Genomic DNA, 19,459 nt, shown 5'->3' on the forward strand with positions numbered 1-19,459 from the left:
CGCAAGAATGTGAAACTTTCGGCGTAACATAATTTTTTTATATAATATTGAACAATAATTAAAAAGAAAATTGATTTAAAAACAGGAACATAGAAAAATAATTAAATTCAAAAATGGAAAAATTTATACAAACGTTCAGAATAGGAATGTATGGATGCACTTCTGGGAAAAAAAGAAAACTATCACACCCCTTCCTTCCTTCCTTTTAATTACATGACGTCATGTTCACAATCTTTCGACTGCCTGAAATCTTGTGCCTTCGTATATTCCGTGTATACAAAATTTTAGTTTGTTGCGTTTTGCGAACGCCAGGATCACTCGGTTTTGGGGCTAATTAATGTTGTATGTTTTGTACAAACGAGATGTTTTTATTTTTTATTTAATTCAATATCTAAGGACTTTACTGATTATCTTTGAAATAGACTCAGAAAACTAATATTTATCTTTTAAAGGATTTTTACAATGAATTTATTTAACTTTAAAATTTAGCTGAATTGAGTAGCTCGCCGTGAAAACATTTTTCATAACTTTTTTTTTTTTTCACGTGTACAAATATTTTTTTTCCTTTTGAAAATTAAATTTAGTCCTTTACCTTTCAAATACAATCAAAAAGTAGTCGGAAACAAAAAAAAATTATAATAAATCGGCTTTCAAAACTAGGTCCCCCTATTTTTGTCCGCCCATTTTTGCCCGTACTTACCAGTGTTCCATGGAAAACTTACCCAGTACCTGATTTTTGCGCTGCTGAGAAGATACTTGCACTTCGGAGGTGTTTTTGCCTGGAAAAAAAAAAATGAAGTATTGTTTTAATATCTACTAGCAAACATAATTGCACCTATATCTCATTGATGTGACATCTGCATTCAGTAACTGTAGATGCAGCATGCACGACGGGCGTTCAAAAGTAATGCCTCCTTTTTTTTTTATTCCGCCTGAGGGGATCAGAGAGGATTGCAAATTGCATTGTCATGATGACTGAACTTACCCATTCATAATCTCTCTGTTGCAGATATTGATGGTGTGAGACACTAAGAAGACAACCCTATCATGGACGTGCATTAGAAGCGGAGATGCGTCCTTGGATTTCTGACAAAAGTACATTGAGAATGTTTGTGACTATGCAGAAAAAAAATTCTGAGGTACAAAAGATTACTTTTTTTGATGGTACCACTCACGTATTTGTAGCTCTTCAACTTTTCAGTCAGAAAAATACAGAAGTTTTACTTTTGAACAACTAATAATAATAATAATAATAATAACAATAATAACAACAACAAGAAATGGAAGTCCATAACAATTAAATGACTCGGATGTAAGCGTGACACATAAAATCCATAAATAACACACACACACACACACACACACACACACACACTATCGTATTAATATAAAAATTCTTGGTAAAATTATTTTTAAAAAATAAATGACATGAGTGCCATCAGCTATAATCGAAACCGAAACCAAAACTTAAGAATACGTGGTAAAATTATGCATTACAAAAAAGTCCATAACAATTAAATGACTCGGATTTAAGCGTGACACAGGAAATAAATAAATGACACACACGCTCTTGTATTAATTGATGATGATGATGATGATGATGATGACGACGACGACGATGACGACAACGACGATGACGATGATGACGACGATGATGATGACGACGATGATGATGACGATGATGATGATGATGACGATGACGATGACGATGATGATGATGATGATGATGATGATGACGATGATTCACTAGGAGTTCTCACATATAAAATAATTATATAATAACAGTCCATCCAAGCTGGAAAAAGAAACATGATAATAGCGCACAAGGAGATTTTGCTATCTCAGCTGATCAGAAATAAAGCTGACAAAGACAGAAAAACTACGTAAAGAACAGAGGAAGCTATCGCATCTGATGAAAATTACAATAATATCAATAATTGTATGAAGATTAGAATAAGTTCTTAAATACATTAAACAAAAACGAAGTACAATTTTAGCCAAAGGAAGAATTTACACAAGAACAATGAAAACAACTACCAAAAGCAACCGACATAATCAGGTAATAGTGATCAAAATAATTATTATATTTTAACAATACGATATTGTTATTAAATACAGTTAAAAAATTGTTATTAAATGCAATTAAAAAATTTGTTATTAAATACAATTAAAAAATTGTTATTGAATACAATTAAAAACTGTTATTAAATACAATTAAAAAATTTTTATTAAATGCAATTAAAAAATTGTTATTAAATGCAATTTTTTTTTTTTTTTTTTTTTTTTTTTTACAAAGGCATCACCACATTATCAAGGCCCAGAGGCCACTCAAGGATAAGGGTTAAAGAGTGTACAGTAGAAGTTGGTCAATATAGTAATCATTAGTAATGAAAATTTGGTAAATTTAATAACTTATATGGAACGGCTCATCAAGAACTTATTTACTTTAGACTTGAACAAAACCATATTGTAGTCAGCCGGAAAGCAGGAAAACGGAAGACAATTCCACAGGCGTGCAGTTCTAAGAAAGAAGCTTTGTTCATGGAATCTACGTTTAGGTTTAGGTACAGATAAAGAGTGGGGGAAATTATTGATAGTGTTTACAGCTAGACGAGTGTTTCTTGTGAAAGTTTGGCGAGGGGGGACCATAGATTGAAGCTCAGTTGAACACTTTCCATGAAAATAACGATACATCAGAGACAAACTCGCAACATCTCTTCTGTGAGATAGAGGTTGCAAGGAGGAGAAAAGGACATCTCCTACGAGGCTACGAAGTCTATTTTGAACTCTATCAAGGCAGGACAAGTTCTTTCTAGCAGCTCCTGCCCAGATGTGGCAACAGTATTCCATCCTTGGACGTACCTGGCTCTTATATAGATAGAGAATAGCATCAGCAGTGAGATATCTACTGGATCGATAGAAAGATCCCACCATTTTTCCAGCGGCCTTGGCAACAGATTTGATATACGTGTTCCATTTAAGATCAGGAGTAATGGTCAAGCCCAGAAGCTTGTCAAAACTTGAGGCCTCCTGAAGACGAGAGCCATTCATTTCAATTGATGACAAATGTGGATTAGAATGTTGATGATGTAAAGAGAGAAGCTTGGTTTTAGATGCATTAAAAGTAACCAGCCACTCCTTTCCCCATTGTACTACGTGCTCAAGATCAGAGGAGAGAGAATTGGAGAGAACTTGCTCGTTTACTGTCTTAGATGTGGTACCATAAATGGTAGTGTCGTCAGCATAAATGTCTACAAATGATGTAAGGATATGATTTGGAAGATCATTAATGTAGATCAGGAAAAGAGTTGGGCCCAGGATGGATCCCTGAGGGACACCGGCATTAATATTGTGAGCTTCTGATTTTTGCCCCTCAACTACTACTCTTATGAATCTATCAGAAAGAAATGATTTAATAATTGAGAAGACTTTTCCAGCTATACCATAGCTAGCGATCTTATGAAGTAAACCTTTATGCCATACCCTATCAAAGGCTTTAGATATGTCAAGAGCAATTGCCCTAGAAAGATTGCCACTGTCGAGAGATTTGCTAATCCTATGCGATATAACTGTAAGGACATCTGCTGTAGATCTAGCAGAACGGAAACCATATTGAGTGTCACTAAGAAGGTTATTTTTGTTGAGATGTTTGATTACTTCTGTATTTAATACAGATTCTAGCAACTTACTCATGACGCACAGGAGACTTATTGGCCTGTACTGAGAGGGGGATGAGCGATCACCTGAATTCTTAAATACAGGGCATACTGATGAGATTTTCCAGATGGGAAACTATTCTCCTTAAGACAACGTTTAAACAGTTTTGTAAGTATGGGCGCTAGTTCAGGTTGAAGTTTTTTGAGTACTATAATTGGAATACCATCAGGGCCAGTTGCTTTACTGGAATCAAGGTTTTTGATTAGCTTGGCAACATCACGTACAGATATACGTATATCACATAGCGTGTTTTCTGATACAAGAGGAAATATTGTTCTGAAATGCAATTAAAAATTTTTTATTAAATGCAATTAAAAAATTGTTATTAAATGCAATTAAAAAATTATTAAATACAATTAAAAATTGTTATTAAATACCATTAAAAATTGTTATTAAATACAGTTTAAAAAATTGTTATTAAATTCAATTAAAAATATTTATTAAATTCAATTAAAAAATTATTAAATACAATTAAAAAATTGTTATTAAATACAATTAAAAATTATTGAAATACAGTTTAAAAATTGTTATTAAATACAATTAAAAATTGTTATTAAATGCAATTAAAAAATTGTTATTAAATACAGTTAAAAGATTGTTATTAAATACAATTAAAAATCGTTATTAAATGCAATTAAAATTGTTATTAAATACAGTTTAAAAAATTGTTATTAAATACAATTAAAAAATTTTTATTAAATACAGTTTAAAAAATTGTTATTAAATACAATTTAAATTGTTATTAAATGCAATTAAAAATTGTTATTAAATACAGTTTAAAAAATTGTTATTAAATACAGTTTAGAAAATTGTTATTAAATACAGTTTAAAAAATTGTTATTAAATACAATTAAAAATTGTTATTAAATGCAATAAAAATTGTTATTAAATATAATTAAAAAATTGTTATTAAATGCAATTACAAAATTGTTATTAAATGCAATTAAAAAATTGTTATTAAATGCAATAAAAAAATTGTTATTAAATGCAATCAAAAAATTATGAAATGCAATTAAAATATTGTTACTAAATGCAATTAAAAAATTTGTTATTAAATGCAATTAAAAAATCATTAAATACAATTAAAAAATTGTTATTAAATACAATTAAAAATTGTTGTTAAATACAGTTTAAAAAATTGTTATTAAATTCAATTTAAAAAATTTAATAAATTCAATTAAAAAATTATTAAATACAATTAAAGAATTGTTATTAAATACAATTAAAAATTATTGAAATACAGTTTAAAATTTTTTATTAAATGCAATTAAAAAATTGTTATTAAATGCAATTAAAAAATCGTTATTAAATGCAATTAAAATTGTTATTAAATACAGTTTTAAAAATTGTTATTAAATACAGTTTAAAAAATTGTTATTAAATACAATTAAAATTGTTATCAAATACAATTAAAAATTGTTATTAAATACAGTTTAAAAATTGTTATTAAATACAGTTTAGATAATTGTCATTAAATACAGTTTAAAAAATTGTTATTAAATACAATTAAAAAATTGTTATTAAATGCAATAAAAATTGTTATTAAATATAATTAAAAAATTGTTATTAAATGCAATTAAAAAATTGTTATTAAATACAGTTTAAAAAATTGTTATTAAATACAGTTTAAAAATTGTTATTAAATACAGTTAAAAAATTGTTATTGAACACAGTTAAAAATTGTTATTAAATACAGTTTAAAAATTGTTATTGAATACAGTTAAAAATTGTTATCAAATACAGTTTAAAAATTGTTATTGAATACAGTTAAAAATTGTTATTAAATACAGTTTAAAAATTGTTATTAAATACAGTTTAAAAATTGTTATTAAATACAGTTTAAAAATTGTTATTACAGTTAAAAAAATTGTTATTAAATACAGTTAAAAAATTGTTATTTAATACGGTTAAAAAATTGTTATAAATACAGTTAAAAAAGTGTTATTAAATAAAGTTTAAAAAATTGTTATTAAATACAGTTAAAAAATTGTTATTACAGTTTAAAAATTGTTATTACAGTTAAAAAATTGTTATTAAATACAGTTAAAAAATTGTTATAAATACAGTTAAAAAAGTGTTATTAAATAAAGTTTAAAAAATTGTTATTAAATACAGTTTAAAAATTGTTATTACAGTTTAAAAATTGTTATTACAGTTAAAAAATTGTTATTAAATACAGTTAAAAATTGTTATTACAGTTAAAAAATTGTTATTAAATACAGTTAAAAAAGTGTTATTAAATAAAGTTTAAAAAATTGTTATTAAATACAGTTTAAAAATTGTTATTACAGTTTAAAAATTGTTATTACAGTTAAAAAATTGTTATTAAATACAGTTAAAAAATTGTTATAAATACAGTTAAAAAAGTGTTATTAAATAAAGTTTAAAAAATTGTTATTAAATACAGTTTAAAAATTGTTATTACAGTTTAAAAATTGTTATTACAGTTAAAAAATTGTTATTAAATACAGTTAAAAAAATTTTTTTTTATATCCGCACACTTTCTTTTGACTGACATACGATCATGGCCAAATATATGATTTTTCTTCTTTAAGAATATGCTGAGTTTATTAATCGAATGATAAGAAGAATACAACCATATTTTGTCTATTATATGAAAGTGTAATACTTTACGCTAAATGAAAATCGCTATTTCTCTCACTAGAGAGTGCGGGGATAAAGATTAAGGATAAATAAATGAAGAGAGCGAGAGGGAGAGAGAGAGAGTGTGTGTGTGTGTGAGAGAGAGAGAGAGAGGGAGAGCGCTGGGGAGAGAAATATAGTGATGCACAAAGAGATGTTTCGCAGTATCACGGTTATGCTATACGCTAAGAGAAAAACGGTATTTATCCTACGAGAGAGACGTGTGAAGAGGTGGAAGATACAAATATGGCTACAAAAAGAGACAGATAGAATGAGAGAGAGAGAGAGAGAGAGAGAGAGAGAGAGAGAGAGAGAGAGAGAGAGACCTAGACCTACAGAATTTTTCCCAGTCAATAGAATGACAACATCCGCAGAAAACAAAGTACTTTAAAAATACTGTAGCGCTTTCAGACGTTGTCATTACGGGGAGGTTTGAACAGTGAAACTCAACGAAGCATTTTAGTTTCCATGACAACGAATTACTCTGTATCTTTTGTTGTCAGCAGAACAGACAGAGAATATTATTTTCAAATTAAGGTAGGCAGACGGAAATGCTTTTTTTTTTTTAACTTGGGCATTGAATACCAATGAAAATATGATTTTAAACTTAAGCGTGAAGGAAGGACTGACTAAAACGCTATTTTGAATGCAAACATGAGAAAACAACGAAAATCTTATTTTAAAAGTAAACCAGACGGACTAATAAAATACTATTTCAAACTTCAGCACGGCAGAGCGTCAACAATACTATTTTAAACATAACGAGACATTCTCCTTTAAACTGTTTTTTTTTATTGCACATTTAAAACAATGAGTGACTGACAGAAAGAGCCTGTTGGAAAAATACTTGGACAATCCAAAATATATAACGTCTATTTAAACTGCACATTTATCAATGTCAATGTTGAACTTAGCAAAACTACAAAGGTTAAGGCAGCTTAGGCGAAATTTCGTGAGCGGCGAATTCTGATAACAGCTCGAGCTGTCTTCCTCTAGGGTAAGTTGTGTGGTAACAGTGCCAGGACCATATCATATTATAGGACAGTGACACCTGGTTCTCTCTCATTTTACTGCAGTCCAATGATCGATTAATGATCAGATGGATATTCAATGTGAAATCTGACCAAACCCAACGCAATATGATGGAGGATTTTTAAAAAAATCTAATTTATAAAAGCACTGCATTTGCTCAGCGTAAAAATTATTCTTTTAAGAGATCAGTTACACTAGTGCTGTCATGGGGAAACGTTCATTCTCCTGCATAAACCGTTGTAGAAGCAGGGATATCTCAAATCACAAGAATATTGGCAACAAAACCATACAATTGACCCACTGAACCATGAGAATTTGAGAATGAAATTGCAAAGCATTAAAAAAAAACATACAAAAGTCTGACATGTAGACAAGAGAAAACTGACATTAAATAAACATCAATAAATAAACAGAAGCATGTTTGATGGTTAGTTTCTTCTTTGAGAAGTATGAACACTTCATAATTATAGCAAGGCACTGAAACTCACACAATATGAAATATACGTCTTTCAAAATGATACAAAAGAGTCGAATGCAAAACGTAATAAACGCCATTTTGAAATTTACGAAACTATCACTACAAAAAATGTTACATTTCATCACTCGACCATACTTCAAAATTATCTTTTCCATCCTATGCTACGGGCATCATTATGCTTTGTTTTCTAATAAAATAGGGTTTTCATCAACGTGTAGATTTAGTATAGCCGTCCTTTTATTGTTTAATGTCTCAGTTTAAACAAACTTAAATTATTGGGTTTTGCGTCTGAACTCTTCATATAATGAAATAAATATTTAAATAATTGATACACATGCAGCACTACGATTAACCACTTTTTGTCACCAGCAGAGTATGTGGATCACGACTAAACAGGTTATTGTGTTGATAACACGTAGCAATAGTTTGTTCTTTCTCCCCTTCCTTTTCACTGCCGTTACGAACCATGCTGCATCAGTTATAAAGCGTGTTAATTTTTAGCAAAGTATAGTATCTGTTCTGATACTATATATTACTTTTTCTGTCTTCAATCAGTGAAATAGAAATCCTTCTAGACTGAGGCAATTTTAAGTTTTGTTCCTATCCAGAGTGCCCCTCTTTGGGGAGCTGGATTTTCTCCACATTTGAAACTGGCCTTGCGTCTAACTCTGCCCGTGTGGGGAGGCAGCAAGTAAATAGGAACGACAGTTGTAAAATTATTAACAACGAGACAGAACAAGTAATTTGCTGTTTAAGAATGGAGGGGGGGGAGTTTTCATTTGCTTTACAGCATGAGTTGATGTTATATCTGTGTTTTCTTTCACTCCCTTCTCCTGAACACAATTGCTTTCCTTCATAGTTCAAAAGCAAGAGAAAAACTTTTTTATCAATTTATCCGGTACATGTCACTAGAGACTTCCTGTCTATGATGCCACATCCTGAACACGTAACCCTAATTTTAATCTAATTTCTAGTAGAAGTTTCCACTCTATATTAAACTGTGTGTGAAAAATTCCATTGTGAACATTATGTTTTCCACCTGCGAATTAAATCTTATTACATACTTACTTGTGAATTTTTGATGCTTTCCGACTTTTGTTTTTTTGTATCATGGCCCCAGGCTGAGACTGGTTCTGTTTGATCTTGCTGCTTTTTGAAGATCCTGGTTGTTTTGAAACTTCTTTAATCTGACTTGCTCCCCTGAATTAAAAAGGTGAAGAAAATAACATCTATGAATATTTATAGAATGCAAAATTTGTTTTTTTTTCTTTACTGAAAATTAAACAGTTAAAATAAAGAAATTGGAAACAATATACGAGAGTCGTTCCAAAAGTAATGCATAATATTTTTTAATGAAAATTAGGTGAAGTGCTACGTAGACAGTAGTGGTACCGTATATATGGGCAACCTTTTGTGCTCCATAATTTTTTCTCCATCGTCACAACCATTATCAATGTACTTTTGCCAGCGATGGTGTAGTAGCTGTGCATGGGGGTCCATGTCACTCACCTATGTGACGCCACTCTGAAATCGACGAACTCATCTCTTTCCTGTACTAACATCAACTAGCATACTCGTAAATCTTACCAGGTGCCGGTAAATGTGAAACCGTTCACGATTTTCCTTCATGGCGAAATTTAATGACGCATCTCTGCTTCATGACAGGCGTTGCTTTCTAAGAGTCTCACACCATCAATATCTGCGACAGACAGATGAAACTTTTAGGTCAAGAATGCATCAGTTCGATCATCATAACAATGCAGTTTGCATCCTCCTTTGATCGATTCAAATGAAATAAAAATAGGAGGCATTACTGTTGGAACGCCCACCATAATTCGAATCTATCTATCCCAAAAATTTATATATATAAATTCTATACAACAAAAATAAATGTAAGTATGCAACTTTAATTTTATGATCAAAGCAGAGGAGGCTTAATCTTAATGATATCCGATACTAAAAAGGAAAGAAAAATTACGTATCATAAGAAAAGACGGAGGCTTAAACGTAATAATAATAATAATAATAGAGGAAATAATTTCTTTTACCTTATAATATAAACACAAAATTCTTCTTCTTCTTCATATTATTATTATTATTATTATTATCATCATCATCATCATCATCATCATCATCATCATCATCATTAAAACAGAGCTACGGAGAATTTTGTCTTCTTTTTAATCGTTTAGATTTGTCTTTTTTATTGTTATAACAAAGAGAGTAAATGAGTGGGAGAGAGAGAGAGAGAAAAAGAGAGAGAGAGGGGAGGAGGAGGAATTGTGTCATTTTTTCTCATTGATTAATTTCGTTTCAATGATTTCAAGTAATGAATAGAAGTTAAATTGCGAAATGATAGCGAACAACCAAAGGCTAATAGCTTTTAACATTTTATTATTTGTTGACTTTACAGAAAGTTCTTTAATTCTACCAAGTAAAAAAGTTATAATTTCTGCTAAAATTTAAGAAGGCTGATAAATTTAAGATGAGGAATAAAGAAAGAATAACTCTGTTACTAATAGCTAGTTTTAACATAATAAAAAGTATTTGTAAAAAGTTAAAGGATTAGGCATGAGACAAATCAGTAGTTGTAAGTCAGTGTATACAGATATATACAAAATGGTGGCTTGTCAACAAACGAAAGGCGAATGTAGATAAGGAATTGGTTGTCAAAAGTAATTAATTAAATTTTCAGTGTTATCTGCAACAAATCTTCTGATAGCCGGTCAGCAGGCAAACCTACCGAGGTACATACTCTGAAGCAAGCCAAGAGATGCAACAATCAGGTAGAAACATCTGGTATTGCAAAGGTCTTCGTGTAACCTTAAAGATTGTATAAGAGACTAAGACGATCATTAAGAATTTTAGTTTTAAGTTTGTTTTGGAAAGAAATTACATGTGTGTGTGTGAGAGAGAGAGAGAGAGAGAGAGAGAGAGAGAGTGACAGACAGACAGACACACGAGAGAGAGAGTGAGAGAGACATACACATACAGAGAAAGACACACACACATACAGAGAGAGAGAGAGAGAGAGAGAGAGAGAGAAAGAGATAGAGAGACAGAAAGACAGACCCACGCGAGAGAGAGAGAGAGAGACACACACACACACACATACAGAGAAAGAGACACACATACAAAGAGAGAGAGAGAGAGAGAGAGATGGAGATAGAGAGAGAGATAGAGAGAGAGAGAGAAAGAGAGACTAGTATTCTCTTAACTAATTAACTATCTTATTAAGGTGGACACATCGAACAGAAACCTTCCAGAGACATTTCTCTCTGGCGATTATCAACGTTTTCCTTTCATTTATTACAGAATTATGGGCGATGTGTCTTGTACGACTTCCCTAGATCAACTCCTCTCAAATGTTTGTCTCTTTGTTAACCTCAATATCCGTGATGCCATGCGTCACATCGATTGACGCCTCTTTGTTTTATTCTATTTTGGCTTATTTGACCTACATTTCAATTTCATCTGATGGTGAGGCCCTAAATTTAAGATCTAGTTGAATTGTGAGTAAACATTATGGCCAGCATTCTCCGTCTCTTTTGATAAACTTTGGAAATTATTTGCAACAACTGTTTAACATTGATTTTTAGCTAGCAACAACCGTTAGATTACAGTGATAATATGCCTCCCAAGGTTCCAAAATGTTCATACTTTTTCAGTATTATTATTATTATTATTATTATTATTATTATTATTATTATTACTAGCAGGCTTAAAGATGATATTTTAATTTATGCACATTTCATATTTATTATAGGGTTAATTTTGTATCGATTATTATATTGTACCCAATATATAGTGGTGATTTCAAAAGTAAAAAAAATAAATGACTTCGGTGCTATCAGTTAGAATCGAAACCAAAACATATAGCTTTGCAGCTTTATCCATTACCTTGTGACCTAAATCTATATGTATATAAAAATTGCAAAAAATCACGTTGTTTAACCTATAACTGCTGTATATTTACGCATGTACAGGAGTAACAGGTTTAGTCAATGTAGGTCAATGTTTCTTATCAATTTTGACTCGTTAGTCGATATTTTGACTGGCTAAAAAAAAAAAATCAAATTTGTTTTACAGATCTAAATTCTCCATGTATCAAGTTTCAAATCTGTAGACCAGAAATTCGGAGAGAAGTTTGGCAGAGACCGTCTACACACATACAGAGATAAGAGATAAGATCACACACACATACATATATATATATATATATATATATATATATATATATATATATATATATATATATATATATGCGTTTTATTGCGTAGTATCCTCAGACTTTTACAGAAACCAGGGTTTCTGTAAAAGTCTGAGGACGCTACAGACGGCCAAAAAAACGGCCATGTAGCCGAAACAATAATGTAACTTAACAGAAAGATACGGTAATAAAAAATAAAACGCATATTTGCTCTACAACAGTATTGAGCATTTTCTTCAATTTTTATTAATTACCATCTCCACTATATATATATATATATATATATATATATATATATATATTAATATACATGTTCGTATGCTAGAACGTTTTCATCCAAAATGCTATGCAATAATGCACAATATAGAAAATATGTATGAATAGAACTGAGCATAATAGTTAAATGAAAATAATCATCCTATAAGAAACCATAAACATGAATGACACATTAATGTTTTTCAGAGAATATGCGAATTAGTTAACCTTTATTAAGTCGCTCGCATATCCATGGCAGAGTGTATTAAGAAGTTTGTTTTAATAATATTTAAATAAAAATGTTAGGCTTATAATATCAATGTGGAACAAAAATAGAGTTATATAGATATAGATATAGATATAGATTATTATTATTATTATTATTATTATTATTATTATTATTATCTATATTCTGTTCCTTTTTTATTTAATTATGCTTCGAGAAAGACCAAATACAATTTTTAAGGCCAAACTACTTTAAAAAAAAAGGCAAAAATCATGAAATTTGGCTTTTATAAGGCCAATCTTGTAATAGTGGATAATAATATGAGAGTGGCATAACTTTGATATAGCCTCGTTTTCAAATATCATATAATAGTAATATATGATTATTCTGTAATCGTGTGAGAAAGGAACTTGTAATAATTTCGATCTGTAACGGTTCTTCATTGAAGAAAGAAGTCAGTGAAACATTATGCAATAAAGGGAACATTCGAAAGAAACAAGGAAAAAGTAGAACATTGTCTGCCAAGAAGTGCTAGATCAAACAGTAAATTGAAGATTGTCTCTTACAATATAATTTTATTATTTGTATTGAACTATGTAGCACAATACTTTCTGAGTATTTATTAGTACTTATTAATTTATCTCATTTGACTCGTTCTATACTTAAAATACAATGAACAGTATTCTTATAGAAATGTTAATAAACGTATATTTGCTGTGTTTTATTAGTTTTTTTGTCTAGAAGACTAATTTTTTGTACCACCAAGAAAAATATCAGCTTTATTAAAATACTAGCGGGAGTACCTGGCGTTGCCCGGGTGTTTGTAGGTATAAAAGAAAAAAAAAGTGTTTCGAATCAATGCCGAGCCTGAAGGCCGAAAAGAAAGTAAAATAAAAAAAAGTGTGAGTAGGGAGGAAGGCTGCACTAGGAAGCCATAGGAAGTGAAAAGCGTTGAAAAGTTTGTTTGTTTCCCCAAGATGTTGAGGAAAACCAGCTCCCCACAAAAAAGGGAGTGTCCAAATGAATAGAAATTGTCTGATGTGAGGAGTTTCCCTCAGATTGATCTAAGCTGATTGCTTTCTAGACGTCCTGGCACAAAAGGCCAGGTCTTCACTTTTGACTTAGTTTCGCTTTTATATGAAAAAGCCAAACAAGCACGTGAGAGGAATAAATAGTGTGAATTTTATAAAAGTCGATGTAAATAAATGTAGATACGACACGCTTTCACAAATCGTAGATATTATGATCTAGGAAGTATATAAAAAGTTCTAAAGAATAGTAACCTCCCCTCCCGAGAACCCTGGCGAAAGAAGCCTTTGCTGGACATACAAAAACGCGCGCGGCCGTTTTGTCTTTTATATATATACTAGCGAGGGGTACCCGGCGTTGTCTTTTATATATATAGATGATTAAATAGATTTCTCATTCCATGGAATTTGCACGGCTCCTGCGAGTTAATATTATTTATTTATTTTCTGACTTTTTATTCAACTTTTTTCCTTCATTGTTTCCTTGTAAATTATTTTTACACTAAACAAAAAAATCAGAACTAACTTACTTCTTCAGTTTTTTACTTCCTTCCAATTGAACAGTTGCCAGAATAGAATACACATCTGCAATAGACATCATCAAATATTACATAAACATTGAATTGTTTGGGTGCAATTTTTATCATGCATTATTGGTATCACTACTTCAGCGTCTACAAATAGAAAACCAAAAATAAATTCCTTTAAATCAAGTTCTAAAGCACATTTTATAGATGAGTCTTCATATCAATATGAAATGGTTTACCTTCCATTAGTCTGTCAAGTCAGTTAGCAGTAGCACAGTCTGTCATATCAGACTGAACTGACATTTTGTTAACCATGCTTAAATTTTACATGGAATTTTCAGTAGTTTGTTATGCTTAATTTTGAAATCGTATTTTTGTCAGATAGCCGTGTTGAAGTTGCAAGCAGTATGTTTGTCCTTGTAATCTGCATCAGTTTGAAGAAATATGTTTGTTCAGGAACTATACTTATGTTCGAAAAAGATTTACATCAGTTTTTCATACGTAAGTTTTAAACAGTTTTCGTTCGTCTGCCATGCTTAAGTTCAAAATAGACATTTTTTGTCAATCTGTGATGTTCCTATTTACAATGCCTCTCCATGGGACAGAGTTAGACACCATGGTCGTTTTTTTAACGTGGAGAAAAGGAACAAAAATAAAAATTGTCTCAGTCGTGAAGGATTTCTCCTCCATTGATAGAGAACAAGAAATTGAAGCGCAGCATCTGAAGAACAGATACTACACTTTGATCTTGTTTATATATTTTATTGCTTTTTAAAAATTTTGAAAATACAATTAAGTAAAAAACAAAAGATTTTTGAACAACAAAATTAGGCACAAGGCCCTACAAGAAATTGGGGAGGGGAAGGGTTCAGGGTCTTTGTGACTAAAGTGATTAAAAAGTAATAAATGTAGACTTTGGAGTCTTACTCTTGACTGGCAACATTTACCAAAATACCTCATTCACTCTATGGATCTTAAACTAACTAATAAATCCCCAGCGTTTAAGAATCAAAACCATATTTACAATTAATAAACAATTGTCTGTGTGTTTGTGTATGCATTTTTTTTTTTTTTTTTTTTTTAATTAATTTTGTGTGTGTGTGTGTGCATGTGTGAAAAAATAAAGTTCAATTTCATTGGTAAATAAAAAAGTTTTTAAATTAGGAAAAGGATTGCTCGTGGAGAGGGGAAAACTAATTAAAAGTGTTCATATGAAAAACAAAAAATAAATCCTACTGGGTTGTTAGTGAGACCCCCCTGTACTAATCTAGGTGACTAGACCCCCCACTGTTTTCCGGGGAACCGAAAACAAGCAGGGCAATCCCTGATTGGGGATTGGGGAAAATATCTTAATGGCAGTGGGAGAAAACAAAGCAACGGGTGGAGGGGGGTTGGAAGATGACCTCTGAGTAGGGGAGTGACCGGGGATGTTGAAAAAGCAAGGATGTGGCACAAAGGGGATGGGCAGACTCAGAGGTTCTCTAGTACCAAAAAATAAAATCAGGAACAGGATCTCATTTATACCACCAGTCAAGAGTCTTCTTAAGTTTTTCTTAGCTAGAACCTAAGCGGGATGGGTTCTTCCAAAGGCCCCAGCACCGCCCGTGCCATGCTTAAGGAGGGAACACGTATTGAAACTTGGCTCCTCGACGGATGCACAAACTAGTGCTGTGCACCCACCTCTTGTCAAATTCCGCTCTAGGCAACCTCCTCCAATCGCATCTGATCTTTACTTTAAGCAGATGTTTAAAGTAAACGATCAGATCCCGATCCGGAACAGATGTCCCTTCGCGGACCAACTTGAGGCGCATGATCCAAATCACCATGCGCGCTACTGCCAGGATCGCCAGGATAACCATTCTTTCCTCCCTGGGGAACAGCGGCTCCATGTTGTACACAAAAAAACCTTTGTCGAGATCGAGCGGACATTCGGCATTGATACGAGCCGTTACCCCCTCGACGTACTCAAATAAGGGCTGGATCCGGCTGCAACTAAAAAACGCGTGCCCGATCGTTTCGGGTTCGCGTTCGTCACAGCGCGGACAGAAGCCGCTTGTATTTGCTCCCCCACCAAGCAAATTAGGCACAAGGCCGATTTTTAATGTGAGGAGTGAAGGGGAAATGGGGACCAACTCCCCGGAGAGTAGGGAAGCTGGATAGTGACAATTGGTATGAAGGGTTGCCCCTACATTGACCAAGGTCTTATATGTGGGGTCGCCCCCCCCCACATATGGTCTTTGCTTGCAGTATCTGCCGAAACAGATGATATTTATTTGCTCCCCCAAATTAGGCACAAGGCCGATTTTTAATGTGAGGAGTGAAAGGGAGGGGGAAGGGAAAAGGGGACCAGCTCCCGAGAAGTGGGAAATGGGAGCTGGATAGTGATTTGCCAGCTGGCCAAGTAGGGTTGCCCCTACATGGACCAAAAGATTGCCACAAGGGCAATGGTCTTTGCTTGCAGCATCTGCCAGAACAGATACTACACTTTGATCTTATTTATATATTTTATTGCTTTTAAAAATTTTGAAAATACAATTAAGTAAAAAACAAAATTTTGAAAATACAATTAAGCAAAAAACAAAAGATTTTTAAACAACAAAATTAGGCACAACCTGGGTAGAAAGTACCAGTCAAGAATCTGTAGGAGGTCAACCCTCCCAGGCCTTACCACCCAGCTTTCGGGTGGGGTAAGTTTATTGTTTTGCCTGAGGTGCTCCTACTGGAGAATGCTGATTGAGATGCCCAGGTAATTTTTGCTAGGACATACTACTCTCCCTTAGGGGCGCTAGCTTGACATCCCCACTTTCCGACCTTGTGTCACATCTTGGTGTGGTTGATAGCAAGTAAATATCTAATAAACTTCAATAAAAAAAAGATTTTATGTACGCCTGTTATGTTTAATTTTCAAATAACATTATCATAAAATTGTTTTAAATAACATTTCTGTGTAGCCACAATGCCTAATTTTTAAATAACATTTTCATTGTTTTTTTTTTTTTTGTATGTCATGCTTGAAATAGCATTTTCGTCGGCTTGCCATGCATAACTTTTCATAAAAAATTTTTTGTGAAATAGAAGTTTAAAATAGAAATTTTTGTTTATCTGTCATACTTAAATCTGAAATAGAACCTTTGCACATCTGTCATGGTTGCATTTAAAATAAAATTTTTGTCTGTCTGTTAAGTCTGAAAAAAACATTTTTGTTCGTCTGCCATATTTTAGTTTAAAATATCTTTATGATCTCTCATGCACTTGATTGAAATAGCATTTTCATTAGGCTGCCATGTTTTTGTTTAAAATAGCATATTTTGTCTGTCTGTCATGCGCCGGTTTGAAATATTATTTTCGTTGGTCTGCTATGTTCAAGTTTGAAATAGAATTTTTATCTTCAGTTTTTAACTTTAAGCATTTTCTTTGGTTCACCAAGCCTTAATTTGGAATAATCTTTCCGTCATGCTGCTGTGCTAGGTTTAAAATTCAAATAGCATTTTTGTTTGTCTATCATGCTTAAGTCAGAAATTTCTGTCAGGCTTTCATAGTAGCACATATAAAAACCAATAATCTATTAACGGAAACACTCTCACACATGAAATGGGCTCAATTGTTTTATATGTATAGGATGTATATGTATAGACCCAATTATATATATATATATATATATATATATATATATATATATATATATATATATATATATATATATATATGTTAGTGATGGGACGATTCCAATATTTTTCCCGATTCCAATACAATTACTGATTCCGTACTAAATTTCCAATTCCGATACAATTACCGATTCCGATTCTTTATAAATATTTAAATATTTAACTATAAAAGGGTTATTTTATCCCAATTTCTATAAAAACACTTTTAAACGTGCATATATGTAAAAACATACTTGTGAGGAGGTAACCTAGAGATTTTAATCATACTGGAACATTTATTATTTCATTATTACTACAAGCAGTGGAAGATGTTTCTTAAACCAAAATCAAATAAAAAATATAATTAAAGGAATAGGTTTGGGCATCGAAAAACAGGCTCAAATTTTTCCGATTCTAATACTGATTTTTTGGATTCCTGATTCCGATTCTGATCAATCGTCCCAACACTAATATATATATTGTTATCACATGCGCCCACACGACTGCAATAACTGCCAAGTCAACTGAACAACAAACTTAAACCAAACGTTTCCATCTGCAGAACTGAACATGAACAATATTCTCAATGCAACCCAACATGGTACCAAATGCTTCCATCGACACAACCTGGCATGATCCCGAAGAATTATGTTGACACAACACGACATGGTCCAAAAAAAATTCCATCAACATGATCCGATATGATGTGAACAATTCCATCAATACGACCCAACATGATCCTGAACAACTCTACTGACAAGACTGGATAAGATCCCAAACAATTCTGTCGACATGACACGACACACTACCAAAGCAACCTTGGCAGTTACTTGCTAAACAACTTTGGCGCAGTCTTTTTGTAGCCCTTGGACAAACTCATTTTCACCGTATGTAGGCCAGACTAAGTCACTAACACACAAATCTTGAGCGCTTCTGCGCATATACTCAAAGACAAAAAAAATGCTAACTTTTTTTCAAATTTTATTGATATATTTTGACAAAAGCTGTGGCTACTCACCGTCAGCGAACATATCTTTAGAACTTGATGATTCCTGACATGAAAAACAAATGGAAAATAAAGATGAATTAAAATATATTGTAAAAAGTTGAATGTTTATTTGGCCAACAAAGAAAATCTGCACTCATGACCATCCGATTGGTTTGTTTTTATGGCATATCAACTCTTTTTTGCAAGATGGTTCTGCTGAATTAAATAACGATGCACTAAGTGTGTTAAGTCCCAATTCATTCAGTTGTATAGCAACACTTTCACTGATGGATGTTAGCAAACTTTACGCGGTCCAGTACCTAATTTTAGAAAGAATACAGGTAACCAATGCCAACAACAGAATCAAGCCAATCGGAAATATCGTACCATACTGATTAATACATATTAATTTTTAATCTGCTTGTAACATTTTCAAGCAACGAAAATCAGTTATTTATACGAAGTGTCCAAAAAATCACTGAAGGGTTAAAATCTTTGTCATTTTAGTATTAATGATTATTTATTTTTCTATTTCAGATATGTTACAAATAATAATTTGGAAATTAATTACAGATAAGTATAGCATTGAATCACCAACGAAAGTTGTGAAATTGTTTTACCAAAATCAGCAGTCAACATTATCTTTCGCTATGCCAATGTCAAATGACTAACACGTTCTCCAGACTTGACTAGCCCAACTATTTCTCGTGG

General features: G+C 31.9%; 1 protein-coding gene across 1 annotated transcript in view; it reads right to left on the reverse strand.

The window, feature by feature from the left end:
• The window catches only part of LOC145254614 (uncharacterized), a 1,033,347-nt gene that overhangs the window by 314,945 nt on the left and 698,943 nt on the right, over window positions 1–19,459 (reverse strand). Inside the window, exons 23-26 of the mRNA XM_080113229.1 lie at window positions 18,779–18,812; window positions 14,120–14,174; window positions 8,939–9,070; window positions 723–779 (exon numbers count right to left, since the gene is read on the reverse strand). Coding sequence (XP_079969355.1) covers window positions 723–779; window positions 8,939–9,070; window positions 14,120–14,174; window positions 18,779–18,812 — 278 coding nt within the window. The remainder of the gene's footprint in view (window positions 1–722; window positions 780–8,938; window positions 9,071–14,119; window positions 14,175–18,778; window positions 18,813–19,459) is intronic.

This window comes from Euprymna scolopes, chromosome 3 (genome assembly GCF_053919585.1).
Source record: "Euprymna scolopes isolate OS-2025 chromosome 3, ASM5391958v1, whole genome shotgun sequence".
NCBI lineage: Eukaryota > Metazoa > Mollusca > Cephalopoda > Sepiida > Sepiolidae > Euprymna > Euprymna scolopes.